The 25,553-nt window shown below is 40.3% G+C and overlaps 1 protein-coding gene across 1 annotated transcript in view; it reads left to right on the top strand.

The window, feature by feature from the left end:
* GPC6 (glypican 6) overlaps positions 1 to 25,553 on the top strand; it is a 1,100,804-nt gene that overhangs the window by 994,661 nt on the left and 80,590 nt on the right. Inside the window, exons 5-6 of the mRNA XM_077780097.1 lie at positions 876 to 1,006; positions 19,614 to 19,757. Of these exons, the coding sequence (XP_077636223.1) occupies positions 876 to 1,006; positions 19,614 to 19,757 (275 nt within the window). The remainder of the gene's footprint in view (positions 1 to 875; positions 1,007 to 19,613; positions 19,758 to 25,553) is intronic.

Here is a 25,553-nt window from a genome sequence, read left to right as displayed (position 1 = left end):
TTGACCTTTGGGCACCCAAAGCCACACATTAGCAATTCTTCCATATTCTCAATTTTCCCCATCCTCTGGGAGAAATGAGGCCACACTCCATTTTTTGAAATTTAGTTGATCCCTGACCTAATTTTGCTTTGTTTCTATTTTTGTTCTTTGGTTTAACTTCATGTGGGATACTGAGATACCTTCAACTCTTTTAATATGAACTAAGTTTCTTATTTGTAGGCCTGCTTTTATATATGTAAAATAATTTTAAGTCTTCAACTGAAATAAAATAAAATACTGCTTTGATATTTAGTCATCCATCCCATTTTGGACTATATAAAAACAAATAGAAATTTGAATGAATGGGGGCACCTAGGTGGCTTAGTCGGTTAAACATCTGGCTCTTAACTTCAATTCAAGTCTTTGAGCCTCACATGGGGCTCTGTGCTGATAGTGTGAGCCTGCTTGAGATTCTCTCTAACTCTCTCTCTCTGCTCCTCCCCTACTCACTTGTGCTCTCTCTCCCTCTCTAAAAATAATAAATAAACTTTAAACATAAATTTTGGGGGCACCTGGGTGGCTCAGTCGGTTAAGCGTCCGATTGCGGCTCAGGTCATGATCTCATGGTTCGTTGAGTTCAAGCCCCGCGTCAGGCTCTGTGCTAACAGCTCAGATACTGGAGCCTGCTTCGGATTCTGTGTCTCCCTCTCTCTCTGCCCCTCCCCCACTCATGCTCTGTCTCTCTCTGTCTCAAAAATAAATAAACTAAAAAAAAAAAAACATAAATTTTTAATGAATGACTATTTTTCAGCCAGGTGTGTTGGAAATGTTTAAACGCAAGCTAACGACCCAGAGCTCCCTATTCCCCTATAAATCATGTTTCTGTGTTTTAACAGATGCAATGCTCTTGGTGGCAGAGCGACTGGAAGGACCATTCAACATTGAGTCTGTCATGGACCCAATAGATGTCAAGATCTCTGAAGCCATTATGAACATGCAGGAAAACAGCATGCAGGTGTCTGCAAAGGTATTTGCTTTAGTCATGTTTCTGCTAATAAGGAGCGTGCAGGAATCTAAAAATGAAGTAACTAGAGATGTCAGCTTGGATTATAAATTCTAATACATCGTCTGAGAGCTTGTCCTGTTGAGCTACAAATTTGCTATCTCATTCAAAATGTCTACCAAAATGGCACTGAGCAAGGAGGCAATCTTTTATTCTCAGCTACTCAATCATAAAGTTTCAGAGAGCCCCAGGAATATTGACTAATCCCTCACATTTGTGAGCAGTTTGGGGGGAATTTTCTTTTTAATATGTTTGAAATCTCTGCACACCCTCAGCCTCTTCTCTCTCTAGGAACTTCTCATTATATCTTCAGCTGTGCAAACCCAGCAAATGTTCTGTATGTTCCGTAGTAAATAATTAAACATTTCATCTGACTTCCTGTTTTAAGATGACCGTGTAACCTTCATTAATGAATCTTTAGGGGAAAGTGCTCCTTTGTATGAAGCCAAGCACACGTTAAAAGAAGAAAAGCACATTGTCATAAATCATATGAGACAGATTCTGCTGCAGAGTACAAATGCCAGGTGCCCAATTTTTATGTGTCTCCGCTCAGTTGAAGATAAACAGGGCCTGCGTTAAGGGAAATTAAGAAGTTTGCCAAGGGTCTCCAGCCTGTCCCTTCATCGCCTCTTTTCACCCACAATGGTGACTGCACAAAGTTCTTATGTTCTTTTTCCTGGTCCCCTGTCATGAAGCACTAACCAAATCTATATCCGTCCTTTAAACCTGGTTGGTGACTAAGTGATTACGTTTTAACTGAGAGTCATTCACGACAAAATATGTCAGGCAAAGAGATGCATGCTTCGCCTTCTTCGATTTTTAAAATCCTTTGTGAAAGAGATTTCAAATATAATCAAGGAGGAAGGGATGTGTGATGGGAAGAAACTGCAGAGCAGAAAGACAGCCATGGAATCAGACTAGGTCTCCTTGGACGAGTCTGAATCAAGCCAGATTTGGGCTTTTCAGGGTGAACTGATAGGAAGCAGGGTAAGAAAGCGTCTGGCCTGGGTCCCTTTCTCTCTGTCCTTGGAAGAGGAACAAGCCAAACGTTTCATAGGCCGAGATCTGGGTTGTAATGAGCTTTGGGGGAGCCTGTGCGAGGGAGGATGCTCCAAATTACCACCACCTGTTGTGGAAATAGCCCATTGGGGGGGTTCCTCAAAAAGCTATTTTCTTTCTTTCCCGGGAAAAAAATGGCAATCATTTATTCCTCTCAAATCGATTGCTTAGACGGGGATTCGTGTTGTTTTGTGAGGCCACTATCTCAGCATGCTTGAGTCACCAGAGGCTAAGGTTGCTAATATTCAAAGCAGCCTGAGCGTGAGCGGCACACTGACAAAGGTGTCTGCAGTTGGAGGCCATCATACTTCTTAGAAGGATTTGCACTGGAGCGTGAGCATCCGTGTTCAAGTTATTCTGTTAAAAATTCTCGAAGAGGTCAGATGGACTCTCTTTAGTACAAGAAGGTGGATGAGGCGTTTCTGTGGAATTTGTCCAACTACATTAGAAGCGTAGGGCTGTTAATAAGGAATGTGCTTTTAAAAAGACACATTTCTTGCTAAGAAATGTCAAAATCAGGAGTAGAAATAACATAGGGCATGTAAGAGTACACTCACATGAGAGGAGACAGTAGAGTGGGTCATAAAATACGAAAAATGTCAAATGGGCTAGAAACGAAAAAGGTGTATCTGGTAGCCTTGGCACTGGGCAAAGGGGAGCGAGTTAAGGAAGGGGACGAAGGAGAGGCCCTCCCAGAAAGAAGGATGGGGGGCAGGCTACGGTCTGGAAGAGGGTTTGAGGAAGGGCCAAAGGCAGCCTCGCACGCAGGGGAGAAGTAACAGGTGGTTGGAATTTGGACACATTTAGCAGGAAACACCAGTAGGATTTGCTGAAGGGGTGGATATGTTCCTATAGAGGCTTTATTGCCTCAAGGGAATGGAATTGGGAAATAGGTAGCTTCATTTTCCATATAAACCACATCGATGAAGTCATGAATGAACGAAAGTCTAAAATCTACATTCTAGCTAAGACTTGGAGGGTTGCATTCTTCCGATTTCAGAAGCCCCTCAGTCACCCTTGATAAATAAACAGTGTCAAGGAATCGAAGTTCTAGATTTCCACACTTCCACCACAGTATTTACATCATCAGACATCCTTGCCTTCTGATACGGCTTTGAGTGAGGCCAGAAGCTATTTTCTCATTGGGGGGGTGGAGGAGGGGGTGGGCAGACATCCTGCGCGTTGTAAAGCTTACAAATTAAAATGACTTTTTGCTCTAGGATATGATCGGCATCTCCTTGGAAAATCATTTATCTTATTACAACCAGGGGCTAATAGAAGACATTCCAGAGCCTCTTTCCGAAAAAGCAACAGTATTTATCACTACTAGACCATAGGTGTTGAATGCTTACTGCAAGTAAGCGATGGTACTCGGCTTTATATGGTTCATGTTACGCAATATTTATAGCAATGCTTATGATGAGATAGGATTTCCCCCTTATTTTCCAGATAAGGAGACCAAGGCTTAGAAAGGTTAAGTAACTTACAAACCCCTCATGGTGCATGAGGAGTGCATAGAAGGGTGTCTGGCGACAGAGCCCACTTTGCTAGATCACTGGTTACCACGATGAGGTGCTCCCAAAGCCAGTCTCTCACAAGGGTGGAGTTCAGCAAATCTGTGCTGAACAGATAAAATATTAAGAGAAAGTTCAAAGACTTTCAGTCATACCTTCACGAGAAGCTGAGGAAACAGAGTGACAAAACCAGAAGGACCCAAGTTGTCTGTCTTTCTGTCCAATTCCCTTCATGACTGTGCCTCACGCTTCCCACCATGCTGAATTCTCATGAAAGAGTTCTCTTGTGTAGCCTCATCACGTACTGCTTCCAGCCTTTCCTGGGGCGGTGGTAGTACAAAGTATAAAAGTCTACTTTTGTCTCCCTTTTACTCTCTGAAGGCCGAAGACGAACACACTGCAGTTTCAGAAAAAGAAATTCCCCTCTCTAATGGTTCTCCTCATATCTGTAGGAGGGAACAGCTCATCTTTTGTGCCCAGTCACGGACCCTAAATTAGTGGGATTTACCGACCAATGGAAAGATCTGTTCTCACCATGCATGCTCCAATCTTATCTTAGATCTGTTTTTATAGATATTATCAAATCCTTTTTCCTCTCCTATTTAGCCCACAACTAACCTGTTATCTGTAAGGGACACTGACATTCCTTTCCAAAAATACATTGGTTAGGGGTGCCCTGCTCAATCAGAAGAACATGCAACTCTGATCTTAGGATCATGAGTTTGAGCCCTACACTGGGTGTGGAGATCACCTAAATAAATAAATAAAGTTAAAAAAATACATTGGCTATATGAAGTTGTATAATCCAGGTATAATATTTTAAGAATAACATTATAGCACTTATTTTAAACTCTTGGTTTGTATATTCTTTGTATAATATTATATGTTATATAACATATTACATATATCATTGTATGTGTATATACACATTTAAGTTTTTTTTTTTTTTTGAGAGACAGATAGAGAATGAGCAGGAGAGGGGCAGAGAGAGAGGGAAACAAAATCTCAAGCAAGCTCCACGTTGTCAGCACAGAGCCTAGCGTGAGGCTTGAACTCATGAACCATGAGATCACAACCTGAGCCTTAATCAAGAGTCAAATGCTTAACTGACTGAGCCACCCAGGGGCCCCTGTATATATACAATTTTAAAGACTTGAGACAAAAGCACGTTAAGATTTGGTTGGCTCTTTTTGGGCAAATAATCACCTAGTAACATGATAATCATCATTGCCAGCATTAGTTGAGCACCTATTATATTTATTCAACAAATACCCTCTCATGTACCAAGCCTGAGGAATATGGTAGAGGACAAAACAGATCCTCTGCCTGATGTCAGTCTCTTTCTAGATGCTTTATGTATTTGTCTCAAACCCTTGCTGCAATCTTGCAGAACATCCATGTCCTGATTTGATAGGTAAAGAGTGTTAAATTCACAGAAATTAAGTAGCCTGCCTGAGGTCATGCAACTAACAAGGGACAGAGCTGGGATTACTACTGCAAACAGTCTGATCCAAAGAAAAAAGACTTTCCCAGTGTGCCACTGTTTCTGCGGGGTCTTCCCACCTGGTCCAGACATACTTCAGCCCTGGGGGAAACAGCCTTCGAAGAGAGGGCTCTTGCCCAACACATACCACAGAGAACCTTCCCCAATGAGAAACACATGCTGTTAGTTCTTCAAGTCCCAACCAAACAACCTTATCACATTCACCGACTTAACAATCTTCATCACACACAGGAAAGTGCCCTCATTATTCCACCACCTCTGTTACCTACCCAAATCAAAGAACTTTGCAGGTCTGTGGAAATTCCCCAAGGGAAGGGAGAACAAAACTTGCTGCGTCCCTGCCTGTGAATTGCAGATGTGTTGATAGTCTCCTTCCAATCCTATCAGGGAAGATGAAACTGATCTCACTCGATATAATTTAACTGTATTAGGAATAATTTCAAACCTAATCCAGGAAAAGATTGGTTTGTCAGATATAATCTAATTTAAGAAGGGAGACATTAAATTCCAATTGAAACCATCCATTCAATTAATGCTTATTACAGAAGAGGGTAGAACCCATTACGGAAGAGCAGTGTGGCCTTCAGGTACTTAATTTTCTCCGGACGATTCTTTCTGAATCTCCAGCACAAATGAAGATTTAAAAAAGAAAAAAGAAAAGAAAAAAAACCTAAGAGGATAGAAAAGAGAATGTAATAAGATCTGCATCTAGGTAGTAGGTTTTAGTTTCCTCATCTGTGAAATGAAGGGTTCTTTGAAATGTGCTTTTCTGGTTCTGCTCAGCTGACAGTGTTGTGAAACATTATCTTTTTATCTCTTCACTACTGGTTAGGTTTCCTTTTTGAGCACCCAAATATTTTTCTTTGGATCTTTTGTCTTTCAAAACATTCAGAGGCAAATGATATCACATGTGGAAACTATGTTTTTTCAGATACGAGGACAGTGTTTAGAATTTAGCTCAAATAAGTATATTTTTATTCCAGTGGTGTTTACCTTTACTTTGAGCTCCTAGATTCTGTGTGCCTTCATAAGGCAGTAAGCATCTTCTTTCTCGTGTTGTGGTTATTTGCACACTTACCCTCTCCTTCCCAAGATTAAAAATTATTTGAGGACAGGAGCTACATCTTACTTGTTCTTACATTCTGTAGACAGTAAGCATCTTCTTTCTCGTGTTGTGGTTATTTGCACACTTACCCTCTCCTTCCCAAGATTAAAAATTATTTGAGGACAGGAGCTACGTCTTACTTGTTCTTACATTCTGTAGACAGCCATTCTATTGCATCATTGTACACATGGAAAACACAGTGTATTTTGCTGAGCTGAATTTGGAACATGAAAGTATAATACCAGAGAGACTTCAACATTAAAGAATAGAAAAAAACTTAAAATGTATTTGAAGTCAGTCTAGTATTCTTTCAAATAGGGTAAAGGTTAAGGGATACTTGGGTGGCTCAGTTGGTTAAGCGTCTGACTTCAGCTCAGGTCATGATCTCACAGTTGGTGAGTTCGAACCCCGCATCGGGCTCTGTGCTGACAGCTCAGAGCCTGGAGCCTGCTTCAGATTCTGTGTCTCTCTCTTTCTCTCTCAAAAATAAATAAACAGTAAAAAATATAAATAAATAAAATAAAATAGCATAAAGGTTACATGATCAGATTTTGACATCAGACAGACCTAGGATCTGGTTTTCACTGGCTGTGCAGTTTGGGGCAAAATATTTATCTGTCTAAACACAATTAACTCACATTAAAAATGAAGATGCTAGGGGTGCCCGGGTGGCTCAGTTGGTTGAGTGTCCGACTTCAGCTCAGTTCATGATCTCACTGTTCGTGAGTTCAAGACCCACATCGGGCTCTATGCTGACAGTCAGGGCCTGGAGCCTGCCTCAGATTCTGTGTCTCCCTCTCTCTCTCTGCCCCTCCCCTGCTTGCACTCTGTCTCTATCTCTCAAAAATAAAGAAACATTAAAAAAATTATTTTTAATTTAAAAATGAGGATGCTAGGGGCGCCTGGGTGGCTTAGTCAGTTAAGCGTCCGACTTTCGCTTAGGTCATGATCTCGCGGTTCATGGGTTCAAGCCCCGCATCGGGCTCTGTGCTGACTGCCAGCTCAGATCCTGGAGCCTATTTCAGAGTCTGTGTCTCCCTCTCTCTCTGACCCTCCCCTGCTCACGCTGTCTCTCTCTCTCTCTCTCCTAGAAATAAATAAAATAAAAAAAAAATGAGGATGCTAGTAGTACCTACTCATAGACCTTTGAAAGTAAAATGATATCATCCATGTAAAAAGATTAGCGTGGGAGATATCAAATCAAAACCACTCAGACAAGTTCATTGTTTTAATTGCTGTTATTGAAAATGTCTATGGTGTGATAAACAGCATTGATTGGCTCTGTGGTTTTGCCTCCGCCATGATGATCTGATCTGTGAGCTTCTCTTTAGCATCTCAGATTCGGAATGCGGGGTGTGATTGATACATATATATATATATGTATATGTATATATATATACACCTGTGCTGAAAGTCTCTGGTGCTCAGTGTTATTTTCAATGGCAGTGAATCACCTTGAAAGGGACACATATTTCTGCATGGCCCGTCACATGGCATGGCATGGCACTGAAGAAATGTCTGATGAACACAAAGCCTTCAGGAGGAAGGGGGCTCAGGGGGACAGTGGAGTGGAAAGAGGCTGTCAGCAACATCCTCCCTACGTGGTGGTGGCATTCAGGGCCGGTACAGCAAAAGGTTTTAGATGAACCCCGCTGGCCTCTGCCTAATAGCACATTATTCTTACGTTACAGGAATAATTGGCCTGCTGCATTGACAAGTAGCTCAACTCCTTCTGCCTGATTTCTGAGAAATAAAGCAAATGGCTATACTATTTATAAAGTTCTATTTCTGTTTCTTCCTCAGTTTTTTTTTTTAATGTTTATTTTTGAGAGGGAGACAGACAGAGCACAAGCGGGGGAGGGGCAGAGAGAGAAGAAGACACAGAATCTGAAGCAGGCTCCATGCTCTGGGCTGTCAGCACAGAGCCCGACACGGGGCTCGAACCCACAAACTGCGAGATCATGACCTGAGCCAAAGTCAGAGGCTTAACTGACTGAGCCACCCAAGCGCCCTGTTCAGTTTTGTTTTTAAAAGAAAAGAGGGATTGCTCAATGATGTCTCGATTCAGAATACTCAGAATAGTTTCTCTGGTTTTTCAACATTTCAAAGTTTTATATTCTGCCCGTCGGCTCTTACTTATAATATTTCACCAAGAAGCAATGACCTCCTTGAAACATCTATTATTCTTTGATTTCTCCATTTCTATACAGAAAACCAGAATCTGTTCTATTCCTGTTTGTGACATCACTGGATAATAGAGCTAGAGTTTTCAGATGCTACATACAAAGAAAAGAAAGGAAGAAAAAAAAAGACATCTTTTCTTATAAAGTAAAATGAAGGTTTGAGAAAAATGCCTGCAATGCATTAAAAGAAATGCATCCCAAGCAAACTAGTTTTAACTTTCCTTCCATGTAAAAGGGATTTAAAAAAAAAAAAAAACTTTCCCTCCTTTTGATGATAAAGGGAAACTCCTGATTATCTCTAACCTTTGGAGATTTATCTTAAGAGTTTTCCTTCACTTTAACTTCAGGGCAAAAGATGAGAAGATTACGTTTAATGAAGCCTACTCAAGAATAGATGATGGAAACTCAAATTCAGTTTTTTAACATTCAGCATGTTCTTAAAAACAGAGGAAGACACCTTCCCACTCGCCTGACAGACAGTCTTCTTCCAACATCCCCGTACTTTAAAGAAGAGAGCTCCTTCCTTAGAATCGTGCTTCCCAGGGGCCATGGATGGCCATGTTGGAGCAATTCCGTAGGCGCTGCCCAGCCTTACCCACACACGGTCATCCCCAGCTCTTAGTGACAGGCGACCCTGCTGGCTTCGGAGTCCATGTCCCAGGCAACCTCCATTGAAACATAGGCAGGAGCTACCTCTGTGTGTTTACAGTAACTTCTTCTGCCAGAAAGTTTTGAATCATATGGCTTCCTGTAAGCCTTTTTCTTCTATGTTTTCCATGTCTCTTTCATTTCATCTCATTATCCAGAATAGATCTTCAAACACCAGCCAAGTAGCTTAGATATCTTACAAAGTGAAAATCCATCATTTCGTTATTAATCCACAGATCCTGTTAGCTAGACAAAATGTCTTTAAAACTTGGGGTGCATGGGGGTGGGTGAGAAGAAGAGCTCTTGTGCAGAAAAGTGGGATGTCCTCGGACACAGTGTTCTGACTTTGCTACAGGGATGGAAAAGCTTTCATCTCGAATATGTCCCTTTCCAGACTACTTTGGGCTTGTTTACCTGACAGTCAGCCGCACACCTCCACCTGCCACCCTCAATCGCCTTGTCCAAAACCATACTCGGGTCCTCCCACAGTCTCCCTCCCCAGAGAGAGAGAGTCTCCCTCCTTCTGCCACACCTCGACCTAGACAGAAAGCCAACTGACTCCTCAACTTCTCCTTCTCCCTCACCATCACGGTCTATGACTGATGTCCACTGATCCGTCATTCTCAGTCTCTTTTGAATCCATCCACAGCCACTCCCTGAATTTTATCATCACATGGGTTATAGCCTCCTAATTTATTCCCTGCCTTTGGTTTTGCCACACTCCAATCCATTCTCCACAGTCACTGGAGGGGTTGCTAAAAATGCAAATATGTTCACATCACTCCCCTGCTCACCAGCTTCCCATGGTTCTCAGGCACAATGTTCTCCTTAGCCTGACTCTCCAGCCCACTGCTCACCACCCCCTCCACGCGGGATTATTAAAGCAAATGTTTCTTGGGCATTGATTATCTTCTGAGCGCCATCCTGGATGCTGTGGAGGTGGTGGTGAATAAGACCAACAGAGCCTGAGTCCCACTAGACGTTTTAACGTAGGAGGAGAGAAGCTCTGTAGATGCCAGACACACAAGACGGCCTTGGCTCTGTGGCTCAGAAGAACCATCCTCTGTCACCTCCATGCTTTTGCACAAGCTGTTTCCTCATCTCGAGGCATCCTGTCCACTCCACCCTGAACACCAAACATGCACCATTCTGCCAGTATTTCTGGCACATTCCAACTATTTCTTTACTTCCTGGGCAAGATTCGGTGGCATACTGGCAAATGCTTTCACATCCAGCTCTCATTGCAGTAACCATGCAGTCGCCGTGTAAATGCAGTTACGAACCATGTAGTGTTTGCCGATTTCTGTGGTGTAAATATTCCCACCAGGGTGATTTCGTGCTACCAGCTGTCACTGAACACGGAGTAGCTCACCACAAGACACCGTGGTGTCTCAACCTCAAAGGCCTAGATAATAGTAAGGAAATAGTAAGTAAAGAGGTTTGAGAATATATTGCCTTTGTTTTCCATATAATGTATATAACTTTCTTTAAGTGTATACAGTTTAGCTTTTAATAATCTCTGTCTACTGACTGGCGTGCAGAATTCCTGAAAATTTAACAAGTGGCCTCACGAGCCTGTAAGAGCCAGTGAGACACAGCACTGCTATTCTAGAAATCCTTCTCTGACTCTCCAGTCTGGTTAGTTGCACCTCATGGGTGCCCCTATCACATTTATCGTGATGTAATTGTCTAGTTTCTTGTCAAAACTTTCATGAGAGCAGGGACATGTCCAGGCGGCACCCCTGTCTGGCCACAGTGACACTCAATGAATATTGTTTGAGCGGTGGGTTGAATGGACGATACAGAGCCAGGCGGATGAAATCTACACATCTGTGTAAAGTCAGCAAAATGATCTTAAATCTCATAAACAAAGGGCATATAAAATAATCATTTAGCCAGGCCAAGAAGGTTAAGGTCTCTTTGTCTCCACATTCAAAATACACTTTGTTCAGTTCTTTGTAATTCTTCCCTACTCACCATTTGGGAGAAAATATTAAGGTGTTCTGCTGTTCAAGGAAGACAAACCCTTCAAGGGAAAAAAAATCATCTTCTCAAGCAAATGGAACGAATTTGCTTTTATTGAAGAAACAATTTTACGACGTATGCAAACCATCTGACATATTCTGGAACCAAGCTGCGTAAGCGTCGGGAGGAAATTTTTAAAAACTTAAAACTGACATGGTAGCTGGCGTTTGAAAATTGAAGCCAGTGAAAAGCAGCCAAAGCTGAAACTGATGACTTGACTTGATTCAGTATAACCCGAAATTCTCTTCACGGAGCCCTGAGCCTATCCAGGGACCCTGTGGAGTTTGCCAGACAACTTTGCCAGATCACTGTAATAAGTCTTTAGGGGAAAGAAAGCATGAGTCAGGGAGCAAAGAAAAGGAGAGGAAGAGAGAGGGAAGGGAGCGAGGGAAGGCGGGCGGAGGAAAGAACTCAAGAAAAGAACAGGTTGTTCTGAGGCATTAGAATGAAAACCTGTTTTCTTAAAAAATCAGTCCATAAAGAAAACTGGCACACTAATAAAAAGAAAGAAAAAGAAAAAGCCTTGATATTTAAAATGTTTGTGTAATGAGTATAGTATTTTATATATCTAAAGAAAGAAGTCATTATTAAAAGGTTTTCAGCTTCTATTCAGGAAAACGCTGCATGGGATATTAGCAGAAGGCTTTTAGAAACCAGAAACAAAAAATTGTGAAATGAGGCTCTAGGGTGTCAGTTTAATCTTGTGTGGTGGTGATGATATGGCTTTTCTTGCTACAACTCTTAATAAAATGGGGTTTAAAAAATATTTTAACTTATTCACATCTATTTACTAATGCTATGTGGACATCTACTGCACGCCCATTTCTATCTCCGTATTACACTTTTGTGAAAAAGGACCCCAACTCTGTGCTGACTCTAGACAATCAGTGACAAGCAGACCGTTCAACTGCACCAATGGGCAGGTGGTGCTGCTCACCATTTTCACAGAGTGGGAAATCAGAAGGGATGCTTTGCAAACAGCCTGACTTGTCTTCCGCTTTGCTACAAGCCACAGCCATTGCTTGAGACGGGAGCCCAGCTTTCTCCAGAAGCTGTGTCTCTTAGCTCGCCCACCAGCAATCAGAGAGCCAAGCCTGACTATTTTAAACACAGGGTCCTCCGCACTCTAATTGGCTTTCCAAGCACAGTAGGTAGCTGTTATCAAGTGATCAAGAAACAGGGGTCTTTGTTTGTTTGTTTGTTTGTTTTATTTATCAGTTTAAACAAAGTTGATTTGGTTTTGCTTTAAGTTGGCACGGTAAACGGAATAAGGGAAATTTCAAATGAGTTTTTTACACAGATCCATGATTCATTGTTTTTCCTGAGGTCCAAAGGAAGATATGTTAAACTGATTTTGGAGAGATAATGATTCTTGGAGATAAAGTATATAAAATACATAACACAGTGTCTGGGCCATTGTGGACACTCAGCAAGTGTAAGCTCTCTTTCCTTTCCAATCTTGCCTCACAGAAATCTATCTGCTAATTGCCTTCCATAAATGTTTGCAAAAGGGCAAAATTATAACTAAAAATTTCAGTTATCCATAAACTTTTGTTTCCAATTTTTTTTTTTTAAAGAAAAGCAGATACTGTGGAGCACCTGGGTGGCTCAGTCAGTTAAGCGTCCGACTTTTGGTTTCAGCTCAAGTCATGATCTCACAATTCGTGGGTCTGAGCCCCACATTGGGTTCTTTGCTTACAACAGTGTGAGGCCTGCTTGGGATTCTCTCTCCCTCTCTTTCTGCCCCTCCCTGCTCAAGCGCTCTCTCTCTCTCTCAAAATAAGTAAACCAAAACAAAACAAAAGCACATACTGTATGCTAGGAACTCTTACACATTCTGGGATTCCGCAATGAACCAAATATTTAAGATCCAATTCTTCATTAAAAATTACTCATGCATCACTCTGCATAACCCATAGATTTGATTTGTTATTCATTATTCTGCTATTTAGTTACAAATTACTTCAGTTAAAATAATACATTTCTATGCCTCATGTTTTTAGTGTCTTTTCAAAGCATCATACCATTCTGTCTTCCCAGCAGCCATTATAATTGGGGAGAATACGTTACCCCAAGGTCACACAGGTTTAAGGAGAAAGTCTGGACTCTCTTTCATGACCTTTCTCTTACGACACAGCTGTCTCTCATGAAAACAACGGCCACGCTTGGACAAAACATACGTAGAGCCAATGCAGACATGATAGCTTCTCTTTCCTTGGGAACGAATGGGATAGATTTGAATTCCCCAAGTGGTCATCTAACAAACAGTTCACTCATTAACACTGTACTATAAATTAGAATCTAGTAAGTAAATAAAACATTACTTACTCTCACAATACCAAGTCCAAATAGATCTAGGTAGCATTAACTGCCACCCATATGAATGTAGAAGATTAGAGTTCTGTTTGCAAATTTCAAAACGATATATGGGAATAGCAACATCCCACCACGCTAAGAACCCACTGAGCAGAAACTGAGAAGATAGGATTTTTTAATAAAACATAGGAGCGGAGACAGGATTGATCGGCAGCCGCTGCTTATCAGGTCACCAGTAATGACTTCTGTGAATGTATTAACAACCTGCAGAAGACAAAGAGATATAGGTATAAAGTCACAGGTGCTTCTGAAAGAGTGCATACCGTGTTGTTTTATTTCAAGGGAAATACGTTAAGATACTGAGATGTCCTTAAGGGGAAACGGCTTAATTCTAAAACCGAAGACACAGCACTCCAACCTATTATCGCCACACCTTCCTGTCTTTCTCACCTCTCAGAAACAATAAAATATCTCTTCTTTCAGAACTTTCTGGCTTTAACGTCAGCTTCCTTAATCTCAGAATGCCAGCATACTCCTGAGACATTATTTTAGTAATCCACTTAAGAGAGAGAATTCATAAGGCGGATATGTTCCCCAAATCCACAGGTTTTGTGAGCCCCCCAGGCAGGAAGGAAAACTCCGTTGTACACTTGTGACAGCTGTCTACACTGGACTGCCGACTACTTTTCCAAATCACAGTGGTCTCCCCATCCGTGGTTTCAGTTACCCGCGCTCACACGTGATCCCAAAGCAGATGATCTCCATTCTGACATACCTTCCTCCATCAGGAGGCCACCACTAGTCTACACCATGTCACAACGTCTAAGTCACTCACCTCACTTCATCTCATGTAGGCATTTTATCTTCTCACCTCATCGCAGGAAGAAGAGTGAGTACAGGAACAGTAAGATGTTTGAGGGGTTGGGGGACCACATTCACATAACTTTTATGATGCATTTTATTATAGTTGTTCAATTTTATTGTGTGCTATTGTTGTTTATCTCTTCCTGTGCATAATTTATAAATTAAGCTTTATCATAAGTACATATGTATAGGAAAAGCATAGTATATATAAGATTTGATTCTATTTTTGGTTTCAGGCATTCACTGGGGGTCTTGGAACATATCCCCCATGGATAAGGGAGGAAACCACTGTATCTAGTTATCTATTACAACATCTCTTGGAGGAAGACAGGCAGAAGATAATACCGATTCTATTTCTTCAAGGAATAAAGCTTATGATTTGTTCCACAATGAGGTGGCTTACCTGCAACTGTGCTCTCTAGAAACTTCTGTTGTGTTGTAAAGAAAAGACCATTAGTGACTTAAAAATGGTATTTCTTCTCTTGAATTAAAAGGTAGTGGAGAGGGGCGCCTGAGTGTCAGTTAAGCATCCGACTCTTGATTTCGGCTCAGGTCGTGATCTCATGGTTTGTGAGCTCAAACTCTGTGCTGTTAACTCAGAGCCTGCTTGGAATTCTCTCTCTCCCCCTCTCTCTCTGCACCTCCCCCATGCCGCCATGCTCTCATTTTCTCTCAAAATAAATAAATAAACTGTAAAAAAAATTTTTGAAGGGCACATTCATTATTGGAGGGAATGTAAATTGGTGCAGCCTCTCTAGAAAATACAATAGTTTCTTAAAAACGTAAAAGTAGAACTACCATGCAGTCCAAGAATTTCACTTCTGGATATTTATCCAAAGAACATAAAGACACCAGTTTGAAAAAATATATGTACCCCTATGTTTATCGTAGCACAATAGCTGAGCTGTGGAAGCAACCTAACTATTGATCAATAGATGAGTGGATAAAGAAGTTATATATATATATATATATATATATACACACACACACACATATACATATATGTATGTGTATATATATGTATATATGTATGTATACATATGTATATATGTATATATGTATGTATACATATGTATATATGTATATATATTGTGTATATATGTATATATATTGTGTATATATGTATGTATATATACATACACACACATATATATAATTATATATCACATATACATAATGGAATATTACCTAGCCATAAAAAAGAATGAGATCTTGCATTTGCCACAACAGGGATGGCCCTAGAGGATTGTGCTAAGTGAAATAAGTCAAACAGAGAAAGACAAATACAACCATAGGATTTCCCTTATATGTGCAATCTAAAGAACTAAAGAAGACAAGACAAAACAGAGGCTAATAGAAAGAAGAAACACAGTTGCTAGAAGGGAGGAGGGTGTCATAGGTGAAGAGGATTAAGAGGTACAGACTACCAGTGATAAAATAAATAAGCCACAGGGATGTAAAGTACAGCATAGGGAATATAGACAGTATTATTGTAATAACTTTCTGTGGTGACAGACGGCAACTAGAAGTAGGGAGGTGAACATTTATAATATATAAAAATAGTGATTCACTATGTCATACACCTGAAAGGAATATAATGTAAGTATATATTCAACTTTAAAAATACAACTCAACTTTTAAAAATTGCTTCATCTAAAAAAAAAAAAAGAAGACAAGTAGTGGAAGTAGCATGGATTCACAAACACCTCTAAGTAAATGCATCTAATCTCAGTGTAACACCTGAATCACTTCTATGGGTTGGTTAGAACACCCTTCACTGTGTACCCCAGAGTGTGTTCCTTGGAACCCCCATCTTGTGAGAATCCCCCGTGCTTCCTGGGGAGCCAGAGGCCAAATGATGTGGGCAAGGCTGCAAATGACCTCCTCCCTTTTGATGAGTCAGAACACGCATTCACATGACAAAGTCCTACTGCCCTAAGCACCTAACTTAACTTTGACCCAAGAAATTTACTGCATATGTAACAACTGTTAACAACCCTTGGAAGTAATATTTTGTGGAAAACATTTAAGAAACATCAGCCCAGATAGTTTTTCCCCCTCAAGTCCACTTACTCACAAAACAAAACTTCTAGAAAGAAACAGATTGTAGAATAACATAATTAGCTAATTAATTGTCAAGCACTTACTTTTCCCAACACTGGCTTCTATTTTCCTGTCTTATGTATTGGGTTTTATCATCATGGCCTATCTGTGTGGTAAATAATGGTGTTGTTCCCACCTGACAGAGGAGGAAACTGAAGTTCAGGGAGGACCCTGGATGTTGGCAGGGCACTGGGCTGTCCTCAGCCCCACATGCCACCTATCAACATGCTTGCCCTTGGTGAGTGCAACAAGACTTTAAATATCGCCTTAGGCTAATGATCCAAATCTATACCGCCAACCCTGCCCACTCCTCAGAATCCAATTTTCATGTAACCTAACCTCATGGAAGCTTTCACTTTACTGACTCACATTATTCCCCATCTCTTTCTTCCCTTATTCAAAATATAATATACTGGGGTACTCAGGCCACAGGAAAAACAGCTTATTGGTCCTTTATAATAACATAGCCTTGAGCCTTGTGAGCCCAGAACTTTGTCTAACTCTATCTCTCCCATCGCAAGCTCCGAAAATTGTCTGAGACGGTCCAAATGTCCTGCAAAAGACTTCCTTTTGTCAACTACCCCATGAACCCCATGTTTGAGAAACATGTTGTCTCACTAACAGGTTGCATGGATTAGAAATGGAATCACTGATTTTCACTTTATAACTCATCTCAATAATATGACAGATATATATGTTAAGACATGGTCTCTGCATTGAGAATCAGACAAGAGATTTTAATCACTCCCGAGCAATGACAGGGTGAATGAGTGCTCTGGTCTCCTTTGCAACTGTTCCTTTCTGGTTTCCGAAAACCAGCCCTTGACCCCTGGGAATGGCACCTCTACACTGAAGGGTCTCTTTATGGCAGTTCCTTTTTTTCTAAGGGTAAAATAGAATCTGTGTTGAAGGATCTTCAAGATTCATATCCTGACAAATTGCAACAGATTTTTCTGTAAGTCCCCAGCCGAGGACGGGGTGAGATGTGGCTTCCATTATAATTTACAAGTCGGTGTTTCCTCCCATTTGGGTCATACTCTCAACAATTTCTTCACTGAAGCCATCTTAAAAATATAAATAACAGAAAGCTACTGGGCTACATTGACTTACTCATGTCCTATTATTATAATTAACACTCTCAAAAAAAAAAAAATCAAACAAGTGGTAAAGTTCTCTGCTGTGATGAAATATCTCCCCCGGGGCCCTAATTCTCTTTCAGGGCATTTTTTGTTGCTTTGATTTAATTTAAACCAGAGAAGCCAGATTTTTTCCCAAAGGGCAAATTAAGAAGGTCTGTTAACTCTTTCAGCACTCTGCTTCAAGAAACCCCAACAAGGCCATTAGCATTGTTTTGCCCTAGGCTTTACACTTTCTAAAAGTCAGCTGTCATATTCAGAGCAATCCGAAATAGCACACTCAACAAAACCCTGGAGCTTTGGAAATGTTAATACCCTCTATCAGCAATGACCTTGCCGCTGGGAAGTGATGGAGGCACTAGGGAGAAAAGGGCCCACTAGCTTTATCGCACCGGTTTACACCATCAACTTCAGAAATTGTGTGAGAGTAAAAGAATCAATAGTGTGTTAAGACCAGTCTCGAAGAATGCCAAGACAAAGTGCTTCCGCTCTGCAAAATGCTGAGCTGAAGGAGAACTTTTGAATACAACAAAAGAGGAATTAGCTGTAGTGGTACAACTGAATGAACTGTGTCTGGAGATGGCATTTGTCATTGCGAATGGCAATGGCACTCGCACGCTCTCTGTGTACTTCAGTAGAATCCCATAGTGCACATGATGAAACGTGCTTATGTTAGAGTCAACGCGGATTCAAATTACAAAACCAAAAGGAATACATTCTGAACATACACAGGCAGGTTGAGAATTAGCTGACGTAGATAGTCGCAGAAAGTTGACCCAAATAAGTGTAAAAATGGAAGAAACATGAAGCTGAACTGCATCAGAATTCCTGAAAATGTTGCTATAGTTTCTGTAATTCTAGGAATGGGATCCTCTCCTGATGCCCAGCAGAGAGTACGAAGCATCTAAAAACAGCCAAAGACGCATCTTCACCCCACTATGAGTGAAATCGCTATGGAAAAGAGCTGGTTGCTCGGTCCCTAAGATCATTACAGTGAAATGTTTGATTTCCCACAGCAAACCTAATTGTGACATGAACAGCTGTCAACAACAAAATTAGAGGGTTCTGTCATTATAGGGATTTTACCACATGGGCTTCTCCTATTTCCACACCGTGGCTCCAGAGAGGGTTTTCAAAGAACAGAGGTTTTCATTATTCAGAGGGGAGTCACTCACTTTATTTGGCCTTCTATGCTGTACAGGAAATACATTTGTCACCGTAACAGGAATCCCAAACGGATATTTGCTGAATGCCAAATGCAAGTACGTGAAAATGTCTCGGACACAATTCGTTTAATCCTGAAATCATCCTGTGACGTAATGATTGTAATTCCTGTTTTTAATACAGCCGGTGTTCATTATTTGTGGTATTTATGTTTCATAAAGTTGCTACGAATACTGAATGAGCACATACTGAACTGATGGAGACACAGGGCTAGGCTCCCACAGGCTTTTAGTCACCTTTTGGTCAACCAACCAATACATAACCTTATTTAAGGTCGTATATTTATACTATAACTCCTGCCTGAACAAAGTTTATCTCACACACATGTTTACTCCATATGGTACATCACAGCCCCTTGTGCTCAGGTACACTAGACACTAAGCTTGGGGACCATTTTAAACAGGGAAATTGCCAAGTAAAAGCACAGAACTGTGGAAAATGTGGCACTAAATAGGCCACAGAAATGACACTTGTTTTCAGCATACGAGCTGAGACAAGAAGGCAGAGTGTAACTTGCCTTGGCTTCATCTGGGCACATGTTTGTAGGGCCACTCTGCCCATGTCTGCGGAAGTGCACGAGTATCAACTTTGGACTTACACAGTAATTTAGCGGGTTGGTAAATTCACAGTACAGAATTGGTAAATAATGAGGTTTGACTGTATGTGTTGAAAATAAGAGCCAGGGCATGCAGTCGGGCACCCCGTATCTGTCTAGTCAGTTCTTTCCATTATATTAATGGTTGTAGTTGTTTAAGTTTAGAGATTAGAGTTGATTGGAGGTCAGAGTCCCAGGAACAATGGTAAAGCCAACCCACTGCATGCTTCTACACCATGGTCTTAGGAAGAGATTCATTGTGTGACTTTCTTGACCTCTCCAATGGTTCTTCCAGGTCTTTCAGGGATGCGGTCAACCCAAACCTGCTCCAGCCCTCAGATCTGCTCGCTCAGCTCCTGAAAATTTTAATATGAGGTTCAGGCCTTACAATCCCGAGGAGAGACCAACAACCGCTGCAGGCACGAGCTTGGACCGGCTGGTGAGTTCTTGGGATTGATGGCCATGGTGGGCACTTCCCGTTACCAGGGTTATTCTTTAGAAGACATGATTTGACTCTGAAAACGTTGGTGGTAAAAGTCATCTCATTCTTGTATCTGCTCCTGGTCTTAATTAGAATATTGAAAACTAATGAGATCTTCCCTTGATGTCATGAATTAGATTATTTAAGGCATCTTATCACTATTAATCCACCGATGCAGTCGCCAAATTTTCAACTTCATATTTCTTCTGAAATATTAATCTGAAGACCAAGATACTATATCTTCTGGAGATATAATTACAATAGCACATTTCTTATTCCTCTGCTTCTGTTATTTATTCAGTTACGAAACAGTGTGATTTTACTAAGCGTTCTTGTGTACAAAGTTTTCTGTTTGAAAGACCTTGCCAAGAGACCTGAGTCAATGTCACTACCATTTTTTCTTTATTGTGTGTCTTTAAAAAGTTGGAATCCTGAGAAATAGTCCCTTTTGGATCCACTTAAATGTGTGTCAGAGGACTGAATGATATCTACCAGCAAAGCAAGTTACTTGGAGAATACAACCATAAACATAGTAAACACCATTTTTAATGTGTTTTAAAAATCAGATTTTGCTGTAAAAAATTAAAAGCTCATAATTTCAAAGAAACCTGCCCTATTATTTTCAATGCAATTTATAGCACTATAAACAATTTATATACCTGTAATTGTTAGTGTTGTCGATGTTGTTTTGCCAATTATCTTGATATAAAATTAACAGATAAAAACAGTAAGGTCATAAAATACTTAAACCACATCTGATTATGTCATATACACTCAGATCTCAAGAGTTTCTGGTTATGAAAATACTTTTATTAGTCACTGTTATAAATTACTTTATCATTTTAGTTAATATCCTTCTACAACGTAGAACTCGTGAGATTAAATTGGTTGAGTTTGGCCTCTCAATAAGTACATCTCAGCATCTCTGTCCATAAAAATCAAATGTGCTTACAACATTAAGGCCTAGCCACAAAGCGCCAAAGTGAAGGGGTAAGTGAAGTCATTAGCCACTAAATTACATTATAAACTTATTACTGTTTGTTAGCAAATAAAACCCCTCTTCAGTGTAGTTTTCAGAAAGGGGATCTTCCAGATTGCTTCAATCTGCTACTTTACCTTCGTCATTTCTATTCTCTATTCACAGTGTCAGGAAGAGCTTAAAATTACTCACCTTTCTTCTTTTAAACAACCAGTTAGACCCCCCCGAACAGCAAGCCAATTGATTAAAAGAAATGATCGTTGTCGTTAGATTCTATTTTTGAATTTTCACTTTACAAACTTCTGTATGTTAGGATCCTTTTAACCAAAGCACAAATGGTGAGTACAGATTTGAATTCTCTTTCTTTCTCTCTTTTTTTTCTTTTCTTCTGTTTCAGTTGGCTCGAATGTAGCTATTGGAATAATTCGGGCTTTTGGAATTTTCATAAACTTTCATTTAAGAATGGGGCACAGGGCAAGATGAAGAAGTCCTAGGGATCGTGCCGTAGATAACAATCCTGTGTTGTGTGCTGAAAAATCTGTTAAAAGGGTAGCTCTCGTGTTAAGTGTTCTTACCACAATAAAGTAAAATTTAGAAACAATTTGGGAACACTAGGCACTTAGTTAAAATTGCATTGAATTTGATCCATATAATGATATCTATGACTACTAATTAATGTTTTCCCCTTTGACACATACTCAAATGGGGGGAGTAGAGTAAGAAAAATATTTTTCTCAAGACAACAGCATGTGGGCAATGTATTACAACCTAAATAAAGCATCAGTGCCTTGAAACTTTCACATGATGTTTCATATCTGATAGATAAGAAAATTGGAATTTGAGCCTTTGATAAAGGAAATTCATTGATGATCATCAAAATGCCCCAAATATAAAAGTCTTAAAGAATAATAGCAGATACTGAGCTGATTTAGGCTCTTCTATTTCATGCAACCCCCCCCCAAAAAAATGTATTTTAATTTTTTTTCTGAAAAAAAATCATAATGATTAATCATATGGTCCGGAATAAAAACCAAGGACCAGACAGAGTGCATAAGGACCAAATTCAGTGCATAGGAATTTAAGTCAATAAATTGGTTTTATTCTAAAAAGTTCTCTGACAGCGCATAATATTTAGTGCCTCGTGGGTGTGACTTTAGGCTCTGTAAAGGAGAATGGCAGATTTATAAATGTTTTATTGAGTTAAATTCCCAAATTCTAAGAATTAGCAATTTGTAATTCACAGCCAGCATTAACCAACCTGGAGCTACCATCCCAGTCCCTAAGGGCGAGGGGACGTTCCCACATCAAAAGGAAATATACAAGGGTATTCTTGAGAAATACAAAGGAGGCCCAAAGCTAACATCAGAATTTTTGTTTGGAGCCCTTGGCTCCCCCAAGGCTTTCTCCCCTTTGAGGGTTCCGTGTATTTGTGAATAGTGGATAGGTAAACCGGTTCCCTTAGATGGACCGTTTGTGTGACAACTTCTGTGTCAACAGTTGGACAAAACCATCTCCAAGATACAAGCACTGGTGAACCCTCTTGATGGGTCTGCCATAGATTACAGCCTATTTGGACCGTTTATAAATAAGTCTCTAAACAATGTCATCTACTCTTGTTTTAATTTTCTCCTGAAAAGATGTTTTCTGAATATTTATAAGAAGCATGTGTCCCAGAAAAGGAAGATAATTGGGAAAGACTTCCCTTAATTTCTCTAAGTGTTTCAGCAAAGAAAGTGCTTCAAGGACAGCATCAGAAGAATATTCCAGTCTCCCCACTGCTTTTGCCAAAGTGAAAATAACTTAACTGTAAAGCTCGTGGACAGTTGCTTCTTACTACCACTTACAATGAGGACCCGTGTTAATTATCTTTTGGTAAATGTTCTTATATCAGTTATGATAAAGCAACTTTTTATGTGAACGGGTAATTAGGGGGTTTATTTTAGAAATAAAGCTCCTAACCCCAACCTGGGCAAACTGCTGCTAGAACTTATATAAAATAATTAAAAATAAAACTCTCTCTGGAAAATCCATCAGTTCCATCATTTAACCTCTACTAGATTTTTAAGGAACTTGTAAACTCTTTTCTATCACTAGAACACATTTCCCTTTGTTCCTCTAAAGTTTATGGGCATAAAAATCAGTCTAGGTAGTCAGTGGCTTTCAGACATACTAGCCTCAAGTTATTTTTATTTTCCGATAAGGAATGAGTGCATTTGTATAAATTCAGCTGCTGATGGAAAGCCAACTCATCAGAGACCATCACACCCTTCCTGCCAGCAGCCATGATTTGGTGAAGATACAAATGCCATCAACTAATTTGGTTAACAGATTGATCCCCTGGTCCCATGTGTTTCCTCTTACCAATCCCCACGCTGGTGGCTCTCTATTCCTACCTCGTTACTGATTTGCAATTAAGTGGGCCAGAGGTGATTATTTGCAAGAGATTGGTTTTCTTCCTTTTTTCCCCCTTAAATTTATACTTCATGAATTCTCTGACATAATTTGACATGAAACTATGAATATTTTTAAAGAAACTTCCACTGGAATGTCACTGAGAGTACAGATTATAAAAATGCAGCAACCAAAAGGGGTCAATTTTGTAGATCCGAGAACACAGAGATATTGCAGAGTGTCGTCTGTGGAAGACAATTAGTGTACAGCGCAGAAAGTCAAGCCCAATGTGCTGTGTAGCTCCTGGACACACAGGGCAGGGCGTGTCTGTCATTCACTCCAGCTGATTCATCAGAACAAACTATACTTTAAATCGTGTATCTTAGAGGAATATGTTTTATAAAAGTAGATTTAAAAGCAAAAAAAAAAAAAAAAAAAAAAGATGTGGAAGTTAATTCATGAAGTTCGCGATGGTTTAGAAAAAGGAACCTCCAGTAAGTATTCAACATCGCACTGTGTGTACAGGCTTCTCAAATATTCTTCTGGTCATTCTGTGGGAGCTTGGGGCGGGGGTGGATGGAATGCCAGCCTACAAAGTTAAACGTTGTACCTATGCTGTGCTATTATGTATAGAATAATCTCTCTTTCTTTTTCCTTTAAANTTTTAGAAAAATATTTTTTAAAAAAAAAAATTTAAAAAAAAAAAAAAAAAAAAAAAAAACAGATGTGGAAGTTAATTCATGAAGTTCGCGATGGTTTAGAAAAAGGAACCTCCAGTAAGTATTCAACATCGCACTGTGTGTACAGGCTTCTCAAATATTCTTCTGGTCATTCTGTGGGAGCTTGGGGCGGGGGTGGATGGAATGCCAGCCTACAAAGTTAAACGTTGTACCTATGCTGTGCTATTATGTATAGAATAATCTCTCTTTCTTTTTCCTTTAAATTTGTTTTCCTCTTGCTTCCCAGAGGATTGTGTGGAGGACAATGCAACATAGTGTAAGCTTTGGTCTTCTTTTTTCTTACACTCATCCTCATTTGTCTTTGTACGGTCATTCCAGAGAGCTCTTGGGAAATTCCACCTCCTCTTCCCCTTTCCAAATTGTCTAGGGGGCATTGAACACTGCGCATGACCCGCTGGTTTAGCCGCTCTCCTCTGTGCCTGGTATTTATGGTGAATAACCATTTTGGTATTCTTTCCCAATGGCAAGGTTTTCAATCTCAGCTCTGTGTTAAACTAACTCATTTGGTGGCTGATTTAAATTCTATCCCAATGTTCAGACTATGTGTAGTCCGCCTGAAAAACTAGCTCTTCCCTGATAGAATATATTGGCTTTTTTCTTCTTGTGCTGAGCGAATAATTACTTCGCTGATAATAACAACAACCCAACATCAGCTCTCATGCATAAGGAGCTAATTTTTCCACTGGTGAGCACAGAAAATTTAGAGGGTTAAGAAATAGTTTGTGGTATAGATTGTTCACTCTTTTTTTTTTTTCCTTCTGGAATTTACTGATGTCTCTTAGAGCATGCAGGGACGACACGCTGGCTATTTCTTACTACAAAGCATGTTGGGGCTGAGGACAGCGCACCCAGGTGTGCTATCTGACTTTCTATATTAATCAAAATAATCAGATAGTTACGTTTTCTAATCTGGTTTTCATACTACCATCCCATGTGGATAATACCTTTTAATAAAGTACTGACTCCTGCATAGCATTGTGGGCCCAGGAGAAAAGAGGAGTCTCCCTCGATGGGCACGTATTTACCCCCACACAGCACACCTACCACATCATGGTGCGCCCTGTCTGCCAGGCCATCGATTCAGGCCGGGAATTGACCAGTTCAAATTCATTTCTTTAAAAGGAAATGGTCCCCCAAGTAGTGTTCCCAATCGTCATCACAAACTGAGCCCAGGGCAGTTTGAATGAGAAAAGAAAGTTAGACGGTAAATCTGGAACAGGACCTCTCTGAAGGAGACCTTAGGGAAGGCACAGGGAAGACAGAAGGCGTAAGGCCTCCCGGGGCTAAACGGGGAATGAGGGGAGAAAACATCACGGGTAGGACAAGTCAGGGTTGTGTTAGTTTGGCTCATTTGATAAAATTAGAGTAGTTTCAGCTCAGATGGTATGCGTCTGCCTTTCCAGCACATTCTCCTGATCACTCCAGGTTTTCCAGCCCATCTCATCTCCTTATCTGATGGTTAGCAGGGGCCTTGTGGCTTTCCCCCAAGAGGAATGACTTCCTTGAGCATAATGGAATGAAGGTAAATCATACTATCATCCTCAACCCCCACCGTGTCTACAGGACTTCCCTGCTGGCCTCCCATAATCTTCTTCAACTGGGCCCAAAAAAAAAAAAAAAAATCAGAAATCCATTACTGGATAT

Source organism: Crocuta crocuta, unplaced genomic scaffold (assembly GCF_008692635.1).
Source record: "Crocuta crocuta isolate KB4526 unplaced genomic scaffold, BGI_CrCroc_1.0 scaffold188, whole genome shotgun sequence".
NCBI classification, from domain to species: domain Eukaryota; kingdom Metazoa; phylum Chordata; class Mammalia; order Carnivora; family Hyaenidae; genus Crocuta; species Crocuta crocuta.
This window is presented reverse-complemented; position numbering and strand designations above follow the sequence as displayed.